Source organism: Crocodylus siamensis, chromosome 5 (genome assembly GCF_052110815.1).
Source record: "Crocodylus siamensis isolate JL-2025a chromosome 5, ASM5211081v1, whole genome shotgun sequence".
Classification (NCBI taxonomy): Eukaryota; Metazoa; Chordata; order Crocodylia; family Crocodylidae; genus Crocodylus; species Crocodylus siamensis.
In genome coordinates this window covers 74238977-74254058 of record NC_143399.1, presented here as the reverse complement: position 1 = coordinate 74254058, position 15082 = coordinate 74238977, and the positions used below count along the sequence as shown (strand labels likewise).

Here is a 15082-nt window from a genome sequence, read left to right as displayed (position 1 = left end):
AGGATTAAAAAGAATCTTTTTTAAAAAATACAAGTGTGAAAGGAGAAAACAGACCATAAGAATTTTACAGCATGTGCTAGGTTAGCTTTTAACTAAATACAGCAGTAACTATAAGAAAATCCAAAGAGTCCACCATTCCAACCCAACTGGATGATCCCTTATGCTGTGTCAGTTTGACATTCATCTTTACCAGATGTATCACAAGACAGTCTACAGTGCCCAGTTCCATTGCGTGCATCAGCTTTGCCCAAAATAAAACTTGATGCATTGTCTGGTAACTTGACTATCATATATATGGCAGGTGGGTCTCTGACTCCCATGGGAAACTAGTGGGACATCAGTACCTCATTCTCATACATGCCTTTGAAAATCCCTCCCTTGAATCATAAAACTCTGGAAAACAGCCCGGGTAATCCTTTGGGACCACATTTAAAACCCATTTTGATTTTTCAACAAGGACAATTATGAAAAAGTAAGTTATCTCTGTTAAAGAGCAAGGTGGGTGGCAACAGCCTCTCAGCACAATCTGTTCAAAGAATATAGCACCAATGTCTACTGCAGCATCCTGCAAAAGCATCAAATCAAGCATTCTGCTGCGGAGGGGTAGAGGAATAAAGACATACATTTGTAGCATTCTAAGTTTTTTAAAGAGAGTACAGTGACTTGTTCAGAGGGATTCCTTACAAGAGACATGGGTATGTGCTGAAAGGTTTAGAAGCTGTATTTCTTAAACTATTAATTATTCAAAGCAGGGGAAGAGTGGGGACAAAAGCCACTAAAGGTACTGGGAATCCCAGGGGCCCCGTAGACTTTAGAGGCCTTCCACCACTGATTGCTGGACATTCTGACAAGCTGCTTTGGTGGCATGAGTCTCAGAGCCCCCAACACTATGATGTGGAAGAGAAGCCCTAACGTTGACCTTCCAGGTACAGCTAGACCCCTGGGGAGTATTGGAACTGCAAGAGCCAGAGCAGCAGACAGCCTGGGGAACCTTCACAGTCCAGCTGTGTTACAGCAGCAGAGACCACTTCTGAGTGGGCATCAAAGGAGTGAGAAAATTTTACAGCAGATCATAGTGAGGGGAAGGGGGGCAATGCAATGGAAAGCTGTCAGCTGACAAACTAAGAATTGCTAAGAGCATGGGAGAATGGTGGTAGGGGAAGAGGGGACTCATTCATTGGGAGGATGGTGGTCTTGATAGATGGAAAATGTAAAAGTTTTTACCAAATAAAGACCTGAGAACTACTTCAAGCACAATGGTCAAAGGCTTGGAAAAATGTTTTGTCACCTATTTTGTTGATTGTTATCATGCCTTCTTATGCAAGCTGGCAGTCAAAACCCCACACAAGTGCATAGGTGATGCATAGGGAACACACAGGGGGCGGGGTATGTGCCCCCCTGAAATTGGCTGTCACTGGCCAGGGAGCAGGGGGCGATGTCTGGTGCCCCCTCTGGATTGTGGGGGTGCTGCAAGAAGTGCTGATGGCACTTCTGGGTTTGCCACTGGCAGCAATTGGTCATGGGGGACCCCCCCCCCCACCGGTCAGCAATCAGCCGCTGGTGCCCCCCAGTATCAGGAGGCACCAGTCATCCATACACAAGTGCATTAGAGCTTCTATCAGCTTTGGGAAGCATAAGCCTAGATGCTAAGAAGGTGGCAATGAAGGGATGAATAGTGAAGTAATGGTCATCTTCGTTTAGACTGTGGTCTCCATTGTTACGATTTCCCTTTGATTTTCCCTTTATTTTCTTAATTGTATTGCATAGGGACCTACTAGTAGGGCCTGGCTTAAATCATAATTTTGCATTTTTCATGAAAATCTCAAAAGTGATTTTCATGAAAAATGTCATTTGCAACAAAATGCCATGACATGACCATGTACTGGGGAGTTCCCCAGCAAGTGGCCATATCATGGCATTTCATTTCAACAAGATGGCTGCTGCAGGTTTGGGAAAGCATTCCCTATCCAGAAGCAAATACCTAGAAGCCCAGGGGAGAAGAGAGCTTGGGAATGGGTAGGGGATGGTCTGTTTTCTCCTGTGGGTGGAAAAACTGGGGCACAGAGGGTTGGCAGATGGCCTTGGCACTGGGTAGGGGAGCAGCTATTTGCTCCTCTGGGCAGGAAAACTGTGGCGCTAGGGCTTGTGTGTGTGGGGAGAGAACACGTTTGAAGGAGCAAACAGCCCCTGCCCTACGCAGTGCCAGGGCCATCTGCCAAGGCAGCCCCTAGACATCCCCAACCTGCCTGTGCCCCAGTTTTCTCACCTGGAGGAGCAAACAGTTTCTCCTCTACCTATCCCCAAGCTCTCTCCTTTCCCTGCTTCTTTTGTAACCCCTTCCCTATGGGCTTTTCAGTAGCCATCAAAGACCTTGGGAGCAAGACCTCTGCTGCTGCAACTAAACCTGGCCCTAAACCTGCCCCCTTAGCCAATCAAGGGGCATGAGGGGAGTGGGGGCACAATCTGGGCATGAAAATGGAAGTCCCTGCTATGATCAGGCCACAATATTAATGAGCTGGGCCCATGATTTAAACCAGGCCTTACCTATTAGACCTTGTTTAGAGGACATTACATTAATAGAAAAGGTATGTTCATGCTGTAAAAACATTTTTATGTTCATGGTGCATAAACGTAAATAGATAGTAATAAGCAAATAGAACAGAGCAGCAAGTCAAAGTTTAAAAGGTAAAAAATCCAGTTGGAATTTTTGCACACTAGGGAAGGACTATTGAAAAATGTAAAAGGAATAAAAAAATGGATGTTGACAAATGTGCGCACATTAGGCTGGGGAATATGTGGGAAAAGCCAGGTCTTGTTATCAAAACTCCAGTTGTTTTGGCATGACCTAGATGTAGTGAGGAAAATATACAATTGCTATATCAGATTAAACAAAGAACGAGGCAAAGGAAGGAGAGGAAGTTAAGAAGCAGAAAAAGATAAAAACATTGTCAAATCTTTGGAGTTAAGATAAAGAAACTGAAAACAGAAAATAATCCCAAGCAAAACATGCTGCTTCACTTCATACCATGGAGAAGTATTCATATAAATTTTGTCTCAGTGGCTGTTGCAAAGCAAATGGATCCCATACATCCTTAAATTAAGTAGTGTACTTAAGTGCTCAGCAACTTTTTGCTGATCTGGGCCACAAATCTCCACCTTACAGAGTAGTACCCAAACTGTCTGGGATTACCCTCCCCACTAAATAAAGTGAATAATGGTGATAGAAAGGATTAAAACTGGCACTGCCTTAAGAACACAGAAGGGAGGCCTGGATGGTCAGCAGATGTTGCAGAGAGAATAGGTGGAACAAGGCAGGCAGTATGACCCTGGCAGTGCCCACTCTGCTGCCTGGGCCATAACCTACCCCAAGTTTCTACCAGTCTTCCTACCAGTTTCCTCCAAGTGGGCCAGTCTTCATGGTGTGTAGATCTCTGAATCCTGGATGGGTCATGTGGGTCAATGCCAGGTGTGCAGTAAGACAAGTAGACTGGATCACATGTTGCTGCAAGGACAGTTATTTAGTTATTGAACCTCATGTGGAGTTCACACTGAACATCATAGAGGGGTGGATGGGTGGTGCTGCGGGTTCCCCCTTATCCTCCATATCCTGCCAAAGTGCCCAAAATAACCAACCATGTAGGTGAGTTTGTTCAGATATCTCTACTACTGGTACCCCCAAAGAAGGGCAGCTGTTAATGTTGGCTTTAAATAGGGTATTTGGTTAAATAGGGAATTTTACATCCGAGTTAAATTTCTAGCACAAACTGGAGTTGTTGTTGGAATCTTGCTTCTTTATTATTCATGGGGATTTCAGCAGGTACAGAAATATCACATTTACTGGGATGCTTTTCTGTTTCATGGTATGATGGAGTGCCTGCGTAATACAAGTTGGGTTGAGCAGTTCTTAGTCAATGGTGACAAAAAATGTTTCTAGAGCTCCGTGTGTATTCTCAACCTAATATCAAGGCTTACTTTGATAGTTTAGCTGCATGGAGGACAACTCCCAGTTCAGTATGGCATCTATTTCACATCCATATCAATCAACACTGGGGACTTATTAAGTTTGAACTTTTGGCCTTTGGTATGAACTTTTAACTTTAATCAGTGGCCCCTAACCTGACTGTGGTTTAACAGTGATTCTTGTCTGTTGAAATAGTCAAATCACTGACTAGAAAAGAGATGCTGAGGAGCCACTTGGAATCCTATTTTTGCTCCCTATGGGGGATTTACTAGTCTAAAAAAAAAAAAAAAGCTGTTACATAAACCAAAAAGTATCTCACTAGTTCCAAAGAGATTTGGCTTGGTGAGTTCTTTCTCCGTTTAACATGCCATCATGTTATCCTGAGTTGCTTTGCTCCAGTAGTAGTTCCATCATTTGATCACTAGATTGAAGATGCAGTCATATTTCCAAATGAGATGCTGCTTCCAGGTCCTCTATCATTAGGGACTACTGTAATTCAGATTCTGGTAGTGAGGGAAAGTGGGCTTCATGCAGGCTCGCCAGAGCCAATTGCAGGTGTTTTTCCGGGCAGGATCTCCCCTGCCTCTCATTAGCTGAGGAAGCCCACCACGGGGCTGCTTACCATTGAACAGCAGCGCATGCTGTTCTTTGGGTGTTTTAAGAAAGTAAAGCTCACCACTTACTAAACAACAGCTATTAAGTAAGGAGAGGAAGAAATTCCCCTCTGCTCCCATGCAGCAGCAGACAGCCATGCCAGGCAGGGGCATCCTGCACTTCATGCCCAGCTGTGGGGGCAGGCTACCAGTATGCCTATGCCTGTAGCTCTTAGGGCAGGGGGGTACTTTTAAACTCTAAGTGGGGAATTGAACAACCTGATTAGCTGAGCTTGTACTAGGCTGCTCCTGCAAACGTGGGATTTCCACAGTGTTTCTGGGGCTCTGCAGCCTTTCTTCTCCATGCTTCAGGTAAGTTGTTTTTTTAAACTTTTTTGCCCTGCCCTCCTTCTCCCCTGTGGTTTTAGGCCATTTCCAGCCAAAATCGCAGTTTTCCTGGGATTTGGGGAAAATGCTAAACTTGGGGCTTTCCCCTGAAGCCTAGATTACAGTGGTCTCTATCTATCACTGTCAACGCAACCAAAAGCCCACTGTTTTTTACATGTGTTTATCTGAGGCAAGTGGGGTTATCTGTGATCCCAAAACCAGCTGTTCTGATTTTGTTGCCTTCTATTATGAAGGGAGGCTGCCAGCAGTCAGCAAAAGAGATCCACCCCTTCTCTAATTAACCACCTCCTGATGCTGAAGTGTTAGCTAATTACCGCCCAAGTAGAAGTCTGGTGTTATGAGAAAAGGTTATTGAGGAGGTAGTGATTATGCATTGGCACTAGTTTATGCATTTGGGCATATCTTATGAAAAAGTAGCAGCATTTTATTTGTAAAATGGCTGGTTAATTTTGCTTTAAATGTATAAGTCATCTGTACCTGAACATAGAATAAAAAGGTTATTGCTGGATACAGTCATTTTTTCTTTAAATCCTTCAGATTGTCTTTACTGGGTATTTTCAGTTTCCTACCTTTGTTTGTAAGCCGCATACAGGTGAATAAAAAGAGTGCCTATATATATTTTCAAAATAGTCTGGGAATTTTTTCTTTTAAATTTTCTGAGATTGTCTAATAAACTATATTGTTTCTAATGAATTAGAATGACCAGTGATTCTATGATTTATATCATTTCAAATCATAATTATTGATTACAAACTAATAATTTATCATTACTACTAATGGTTAAAGTTTTAGAAAATTAAAATAAATAATCTTTGATGTGTATTTTAAATTAGAAAATTCCAGACGGAACACAAATGTTTGTGTTCTCTGCAATATCATAGACAGAGCACGTAATGTCTTTGTTTGCTGAATTTCAGAAATAATAAATAATCTTATACTGCCTTAGCTACTTCAATGAATATATCGGTATGTCATCTGTAGACTCACTGAAGAAATTCATTTTCATATCTGAGTCCATACTGGTACTAAAGAATTTAAAGACAAAGGAAAGTTACTGTATTTTTCCATATATGCTAACTTTGCCCAGGCAACTTTTTCACTTTTGTGTTAGGTTCATATCATTTCAGTGGTGTGAAGTAGGCTATGCAAAGCAGCAAGTATTCACTTTGGATTCAGCTGATTCGGAGGCACAGTGATTTGATTTGGAGATTTGAATCACTGTCCCGATTCGATTCGGCTGAATCGGATCCAGATATTTGGCCATAAACTAAACGGGTAGCAGTCCTCACCACTGCTGAACACAGCTGCCTTCAGCTGGTAAGTCTGTTGTGGAGATAGAGGGGGGAGTGAAAGGGTGTGGGGGAGGGATTGGGACAAGCTGCCCAGCTGGGGTGGGGGGTGTGGGATGTGGGTGCGGTGGCACTGGAAGAGGGGACTATGGCCTGCTGCCACTTGCCCAGCTGGGGGGAGGGGGGAGAATGTGAGCATGGCTCACTCTGGGCAGAAGGGAGCAAGCAGCAGCAGGGCATAGCCCCCGCTCCCAGTTGCTGCATCCGCATACCATGCCCCCGCCACCCCGGCTAGGCAAGGGGCAGCAGTGCCTGACCCCCTGTGCCTCCCCACCCCGGCTGGGCAAATAGAGACAGCGCCCACCCCTCAGTCCTGGCTGGGCAAGTGATAAGTGCCCACCACCCCATGTGCCCCCATGCCCCCCCCCACATTGGCTAGGCAAGCGGCAGCAGTGCCCGCCCTCCCTGCACTGGTTGGGCAAGTGGTGACAGCGCCCGCCCTCCCTGTGCCAGCTGGGCAAGTGGTGGCAGCACCCACCCCCGCACACTGGCTGGGAATGTGGCAGCAGGGCAGAGCCCCACTCCCAGTGTTGATGCGGGTGCGGCAGAACTGGGAGTGGGGACTATGCCCTGCTGCTGCTTGCTCCCTTCCACCCAGAGTGAGCCACGCCAGCGTCACCTGCCACCCACCTTCCTGGCTGGGCAAGAAGCAGCAGGGCATAGACCCTGCTCTCAGTGCTGCTGTACCCGCATCCCGCACCCCCTGCTGTGGCTGAGCAGCTTGTCCCAGCTGTAGCTCCAATCCCTCCCTCCCCCATGCCTCTTCCCTCCCCCCTCCGCCCACCACAACAGACTTACCAGCTGGAGGCAGCTGTGTCTAGCGTGGTGAGGTCTGCTGCCTGTTTAGTCTATGGCTGAATCTCCAAATTGGACAAACCTTCTCCGAATCAATTCGGAGGCTTATGATTTGATTCAGGGCTTTTAATTAGTCTCCCAATTGGATTTGGATTTGGAGATTCGGTCACCGAATCAGGCTGAATCTCCTCCGAATCAAATTGGCTACCAAAGCTCTAGTGTGAAGTAGTTCTGAGGCTATTCTTTGGGTTGCCCTCTCTTCAAGTCCAACCTGACTGAAAAGGAATTGTGTATTTTTTTTTTTAAAACCTATACACAGTTCCAGAGATATGAAATTAATTCCTACGTGATTGACTTTTTTATGTTTGCTAAAAGCCCTATTCCAGACCTTAGCCCAGTGATGCTCAACCCGTTTCCCCAGCCAGCTGGGTAGGCAGTGCCCAGTCTGACCATGGGCTGGATGGTGGTTCCAATCCAGTCCCCACGGCCAGTGCAGGGGCCACCATCAGGCTACACAGAGGGGCCAAGGGGGCAGCCCAATAAGGGCTTGGCCCTGCAGGGTGGGAAGGGGACTTCACCTGGCCCCATGGGGCTAGGGGGAAAGGAGGGAACATGATGCCATGCTGCAGGGAAAAGGAGAAGGAGGGAACATGATGCCATGCTGCAGGGAAAAGGAGATGTAAGGGGATTCCCAAACCCCACCAGCCTTATGGGGTAAGGTGGCATGGCCCAGCTCTGACCTGGCCCTGTGGGGGGGAAGGGGCACAAGCCTCATTCCAGCTGAACATGCAGAGCTTGGGTCTGGTAATTTGACAGTGGGGAGGGTGGCTGTACTAATAGCCACTGATCCCCTGCTGCCAAATTTCTTGACCCTTGGGGAGCCCCACAGGCCAGATGTGATGGTTCTGTGGACTTCATTTAGCCTGTAGGCTGGAGGTTGAGCACCCCTACCTTAGATGATTTAAATTGAATCACTGTATGTATGTTCTTAACGCCTGTTAAAGTAGAAACTTATGCAAAAAACAGTCTCTGTTAACCTGCTTCATTTTTCCTTTGCTCTGTATGTATACAAGGCTCCCATCACTAAAAATGCAAAAAGTATGTTCCGGGTTTTTAATAACTAAGTCTGTTTACAATCACTTGTAAAGTTTTTCCATTAAAAACCTACATGTTTTTCCTCAGAAAGCTGTGTATTAGTTCCCAAAAGGCACAAATGTTGAATCATTTCAGTCGATTCTAACATGAACTGAATTTGTTTCACAGTTATCCGTTGAACAACACGGATCTTCGACCATTCAACATCGAAGAAAATGGTGGAACACCATTTACCACAAAAATGTCAGGAAGGCACCACCATCACCACCACCACCATCACCACCACCATTCGAACTATGGAGTAGTTGCTCCTGATAGCAAAGATATGGTTTCTGGAGTTTCAAATCCGAACAGTAAGTTTAATTCAATGGGTTTTCAATAGTTGCTTTGATTTTATATTAATCTTGGACAAGGGAACAAAGATCATTGTGGGAGGGGAATTAATGTATTTCCTCAAGAAATTGCAGATTTCCTATGATTATTTTTATATTCTACCAGTACATTCAAATGAATAAGGACTAGCAATTTAGGCTCTGCTGCTAAATATGTGATTATAGTATTTGGCACTGGATTTCAATTCCATAACTGGTAAAATTGCAAGCATGCCACAGATCATCAGTCCCTAGCCACTTGGCAAAGCCTATATTGCTCTAATATTATTCATTTTATTTAGAATCACAGGCACATCTTCTGCCCTTTTCCCTGTCTTGGTGGTCATAGAATCACAGAAATATCAAGGTGCAGGGACCTCAGGAGGTCATCTAGTGCAACCCTCTGTTTAAGGCAGAATCATCCCTGTCTAAGCCATCCATGGCAAATACTTGTCTAAACTACTGTTAAACAAATTCATTGATGGAGATTCAGCTATCTTTCTACATAAACTCTTCCAGTGCTTAACCATCTTCATACTCGGACAGCTCTTTCTAATGTGCAATCTAAATCTTCCTTTTTGCAGTTTAAGCTCACTATTCCTCCTTTTCTCTGTGGACATTGAACAATTGATTACCACTCTCTTTATAATAACACTTTTTGTGTCTTGAAGGCTCTTAGCTCTGTCTCCTCTTTAGGGATCAGCACATTTTTTCAAAGGGTTATAACTTGACCGAATGGAAGTGGAGTTGCATAAGAACAGCAAGAGGCAAATCTCTAATAACAAAGTAGCCCAGCTTCTCTCCCACCAAACATCATGTCCCTCTCCAAAGGATGGAGTTGTTGAAACTCTTTTACTTTTTTTTCAAATGGGCAAACTATTAATGTTTCCTTGGTTTCATTCTCTGAATGAGAATGTTTGATTTTGACCTTTTTTGGTAAAACTTAAGGGAAAATGTCAGCTTGAGAAAAATTGTATAGACAATTTCAGCTGGAAGAGTAAAGCTGGCAAAGATAAAGGCAGATGAAAATAAGGTCTTTAATGGGAAGTGTCAAACAACTGTGTGGAAGCACAGCCTGTGGGCTGTACTACTACGCAACTAATAATGTACACGCGTCTCATTGTGTATCTACTTTAGATTATCAGAAAACTCATTTTTAAAAACCCAACAGCTTTGTTTCAGTCCTTCATCTAAAGCAGGCTTGTCCAACATGCGGCCTGCAGGTCACCGTGCAGCCCGCCAAGCCATTTTCTGAGGCCCACGGTGCTGCGATGGGAAATGAAAGTAAACACTGTTTACTTTTCGTTCCCACCCCTTGTCCCTCCCCCAGCCCCTTAGCAGCTTCCTAATGGCTGCTGAACGGCTGGGGAAGGGACAAGGTTCCCACACACACCACATCAGCTTGATGTTGGCTACGCGGTGCGTGTGGGAAGAGGAGTAGCCATGTGGCCTCTCGGGACAGGATGAGCCCAGCGGGAACAGAGGGCTCAGCTGCACTTTCCCCTACCTGCTCCAGTCGGTCCCCAGTGGCACACGGCTCTGCCGCTGCTTCTGCTGGCCAGCGCAGACCTGGCCGGGCTCCTCCTGTCCCCAGCAGCACGTGGGAACCCGGCTTCAGCCTCATGCTGCTCCAGATGGGACAGCCCCAGCCGGGTCAGCACTGGCCAGGAAAAGCAGCATGCAGCTGAAGCTGGCTTCGCACATGCTACTGAGGATGGGAGGAGCCCAGTTGGGTCTGCTCTAGTCAGCAGAAGAGGTGGCGGAGTCATGTGCCACTCAGGACGGGATGGGACGAGCCCGGCTGGAGCGGCAGGGGCTGAGCTGCATTTTCCCCCTGCTTGCTCCAGTCAATCCCGAGTGGCACACGGCTCCACTGCCACTTCTGCTGGCCAATGCCAATCTGGCCGGGCTCCTCCTGTCCCCAGTAGCATGTGCGAAGCCAGCTTCAGCTGCATGCTGCTCTGGATAGGACAGACTCGCCTGGGTCAGCACCAGCCAGCAGAGGCTGTGGCGGAGCTGTGTGCCGTTCGGGACTGACCAGCGCAGGTAGAGGGAAAGTGCAGCTGAGCCCCTGCTGCTCTGGCTGGGCTCATCCTGAGGTTCATTTCATGGTTGTAAAATGCTTGGAGACCCTCACATAGACGCACTGTGTAGAAATGCAAAATATATTTTGACTTATTTGTTTGGCACCTTGGGCTGAGATTTTCAAAGCTGAGTCAAAAGGCCAACTTCCATTAAAATGAATGGGATTTAGAGGGCTTCATATCTTTTATGACAACTTTGTAACATACCTATTTACTCCTTTTTGCAAATCTCAGCCATGGTTCGGAAGCTCAGCCAAAGAACATAAGAGCTTCTGAACGTAGCATAAAAAGTGCCATGCTTGGCCAGCCCCACAGTCCATCTAGCTCAGTATCCTGTCCCAAACAGTAGCAGAGATGGATGCTAAGGAAGAGTTTTGAACTGGTTAGACCCATTTCATTTCACTTCCTGCAGCGTCATTGGTATCAAAGGTCACATGACATCACTTCCTGATGTGATACCACTTCTCGTGAGGTCTCTGAATATGGCTTGCCAGCCCACTGGGTGATAAAAGTTTATGATCTGGCCAAAAGGTTGGACACCCCTGATATAAAGAGAAAAAAGATGAAAATTTTAAGGCAGAAACTTAGAGAGTGAAGGTGAGGTTTGCTTATTAAATATAAATTCTGCAGTCAGCTGCAAATCCTTTTACTGAAGCTATAAATGCAGTTTGGTTATTAGCTTACAAGAGGGCTCCCTTGGGACTGCTGTGCTTTTATGTTTAATTTGTTGCATGCTGCGCTTCAGCTTATCTACAGATACAGCTCTACCATGATGCGATGGAGGAAGAGTTTAAATGGTCACGACTGTAGCCTTTTAGTGCAGTGTTGATAGCAGTCCTGTGATATGTGACTGGATACTTAAACCCTGTTCCTGTTTAATGATGTGTTTGTTTTTCAAGTCAGGAACATAACATGAACAACCCCATTATGTAGTCACTTGATAATTCATTCCAGACTTTGCAAAGAAAAGCCAAAAATATGGTTGGATAAATATTAGAAAAAATTTCAGACCTGCCTAAGTACAACTTATTTCACTTACCTTTTGACCCATCCACAGCTCTAGTGAGTTGAAAAAGTATCCTAGGTGTAGGCAGATGGCTGGGACTCTGAAGGCAAAAGGAGAGTTCGTTATGGCCAGCTCTTGGCATCTAGCTTATTGCCTCCTGATTATTATGTCTGATGGCTTAATGTAAGTTGACACAGAGAATAGTTTTTCTGAATGTTTCACAGGACAGATAGCAGAATTGTTTGCAGTGATAGCTGGACATCTGTAGAATTGGAATATTTCTTGTGAAACCAATCTGAATTGAAAGTGATTGCCTTGTAGTATGATATAGCATCAACGGGTATTTCTGGAACTTCTAATACAAGTGTCTGACAGATGCAGGGCAAGTAACAGCTGAAATAGAGAAAGCACAGAAAGCTCAGATACAATAAGCAACATGATGCAGAGTACTGAAAAACAGAAACAACATCCTAACACTGTTGGTATAGGAAAACCTACAAAGTTCTTAGTAATTCACTAGGGTCCCTGTCACGGAGTGGGGCCTAGGAGCAGCCATGATCCCTTTAGCACCCCCTACCGTGTCAAGTAGGTGATCCAGCACCCTCTTTTCTCACCCGCCACATCTTGTTGGTATATATAAGTTTCTATGGGAGGCTGCCTTTGATCCCCTTGTACACGGGGTTATGCTGATACTATCCCCAGTTCTGTATGGGGTGACTTGGTGCACCCCAGCCTTATGGGCTATGCGTGCCTCTTACCTCTCCTTTAGCATGCCCCAAGCCTCGCAGCTCTTCTGGACATTATCTGGTCCAATTCCTTTCTGCGCCCTGCCTGGCGCCCCTGGGCTTGTCACGCAACCGGCGCCCCTTCTCAGGCGCCCCTGAGCCTGTCACACAACTGGCGCCCCTGGGCTTGGCACACAACCGGTGTCCCTGCTCTAGCACCCCTGAGCTTGTCACGCAACCGGCGCCCCTCTATTCATTAGCCCTCTCGGGCTTACTGATAGTACTCTTCCCAATTGGGCTCAGGTGGCCTGAGCCTTACCTGGTCCCTTTGACCCTTCGGGGTCCCCACCACTGGGGAGCCCCTCTGGGATCCTTCTCAGTCCGCACCCCTCCTGGGGCTTCTGTCAATAGTATACGCCCCCTCCTGGGGCTTCGCTCAATACTTGCCCTCACCGGGGTTTCTCTCTGTACACGCCCTCTCGTAGGGCTTCTCTCTGCCCTCTCCGGGCTCTCTGTAATCGCAGACTCGCCCTCTCCGGGCTCGTCTCTCTAGTAGCACCCACCCTGGGCTTCTCTTCGTGTGGCTCTCCCCTTGGAGCCTAACACGAGCCCCTGCGGGCTTCTCACTGGTGCTCCTTGCCAGTGGGGCTCAGGTGGCCTCAGCCATGCCTGGCCCCAAAATCCTCTTTGCCCTTCTCAGGGCTGGGGTCTTGCACCCCAACTACGGTGCCCTCACTGGCACTGTGCCCCTCCCCAGGGCTGGGGTACTACACCCCACAATGTAGCACCACACTCCGGCGCTGGGAGCACCCCCACTCTACTGGGGCGCTCCTAAATGAGGCCTCCTCCGTCCCCTTATAGCCTCACCCAGTCCTCCGGTGTAACAGTAATGAAACAGAACCATAAGCCAAACGGCTGTAACACAACAACAAGCCTCCTGGCTATAACATGGGATTTAAGCTCACTTGGCTGTCTTGCAATGACCTCCCCGTAGCCGCTTGGGTGGTCAGGCTGCAACAATCGGCTCTGCTCTGCTTGGCTCTACTGCAGAGCTCCCACACCTCAGGCTGCTAGACGGGAACTGCTAACTAGGCTCCGGCCTGGGCTGTTTATAAAGGCCAGGCCCAGCCCCTTTCTGCTTGCTGACCAGCCTAGTTGCCCTGGCAACTAACACCTGTGCTGTCTTCAGGAGTTTCAGCTACCCTCATTCCTTCATAGGAACAGGGCACCTGTGTGACCCTGTGACAGTCCCATAGGAGGCATTTTTTTATATTCCTGATAGATAAAGGGAGAAAAGATGTTGTTCTGATATGAAATATGGCAGGTCTGTAGGTAAAAGTCTTTATTCTTTTGAGAGGAGAAAAAGTCTTAAGAGAAACACAATGTTGTAGCTCTGAACTGTTCTTTATTTTAGTGACTCATAAGTAGGGATCCTGGTTTTTTCTGATTTAAAAAAAAAAAATCCCCAATTTTTGGATTTAAAAAAGTAACCTGAAATCCACATTTCTATTATTAAAATGAGACACCACTATATATATATCTTTATATATTAGCAGTGTTTCATTTTAATTATGGAAAAATGTGTGTGGGGTTTCTTTTTTTAATCCAAAAATTGGGGATTTTTTTAAATTGGAGAAAACCAGAATCCCTGATCATAAGCCTGGAAAAGCACAAACACAAAAACCAGGAGTAATTCATATTTATTACTAAATGGCTAAAAGTCAACACTGAGAGGGATTGGCCTCAGCCTATTAATATTTCCAATTGTTCAGTTCAAGTAGATAGCTGAACAAAAATACAACAGTGTTTCCAGCGAGGTTTCTCTCATAGTATTTCTTATTCCAACCTTTGTGACTGCTGACTTTCCCTGAAATATAGCCGACGTTCCCTGAAACCCGCTTATTTTTCCATGCCTTGAATCTGCAGCGGCTGCTGCTCTTTCTTTGCTAGGTTCAGTGTATGTGAACTCACTCCTGTGCCTAGAGTTGAATTAAGCTTTTATCCAAAAATCCAGATGCATATACCTAGATTGACCCTGGACTGAAATCATCAATACCTCTTTCATTTCATATAGTTCCAAAGAAAATACAGAATTTGATTATCCTACCTTACGGGTTAAGAGAAATGGGGACAACCCAAGTTTTCTTTAAACATTTGTAAATAGTTCAGTGAATCTAAAGAGTTTAGCATTCTTACAGAAAACGTACCTATTCAAAACTTGTCTGGTTTTCAGATTCTCACTGTTATGGTTAATTCAGTTACAAACGTGTCACTCAGCTACCGTGAAACAAATCTTCCACTTTAATAAGCTTTGCAATGGCAGTTCAACAGAAAGGTTCATTATTAAACTATTCACCTGCTCAATAATGGCTATGTTTGAAAAGTGTGGCTTTACTCTAAAGGGTGACTGTATAAAAATCAGACATTCTTGCACTGAAAATCTATTCCTCGTGTGTATTCAGAATCACATCTGCTGGCGTCAGTGACAAAAAATAAGCTTTTGCTGTGTGAAACAGTTGTTAGCCCCACAGAGCCAACACAGATCAAAGAAAGGGAGGCCAGCCTTTATTCCTATCTGTGTGTGCCATTTGCCAAAAGCTTGCACCTGTACAAACTTGCTCACATCAGCTGAGGCTGTACCTGGATCCATCTTTTGAAGACAGTGAAGTTGCATAGGCATCAAAGATGACATCAA

General features: G+C 45.7%; 1 protein-coding gene across 3 annotated transcripts in view; it reads left to right on the top strand.

The window, feature by feature from the left end:
- The window catches only part of EPB41L4B (erythrocyte membrane protein band 4.1 like 4B), a 293241-nt gene that overhangs the window by 161999 nt on the left and 116160 nt on the right, over positions 1-15082 (top strand). For 2 of the 3 annotated variants that reach the window (XM_090049115.1, XM_090049114.1), the window contains exon 16: positions 8370-8554. In XM_090049115.1, the coding sequence (XP_089905241.1) occupies positions 8370-8554 (185 nt within the window). Of the gene's footprint in view, positions 1-8368; positions 8555-15082 lie in introns of all 3 variants that reach the window. The other variant, XM_090049117.1, reaches the window with a different exon arrangement.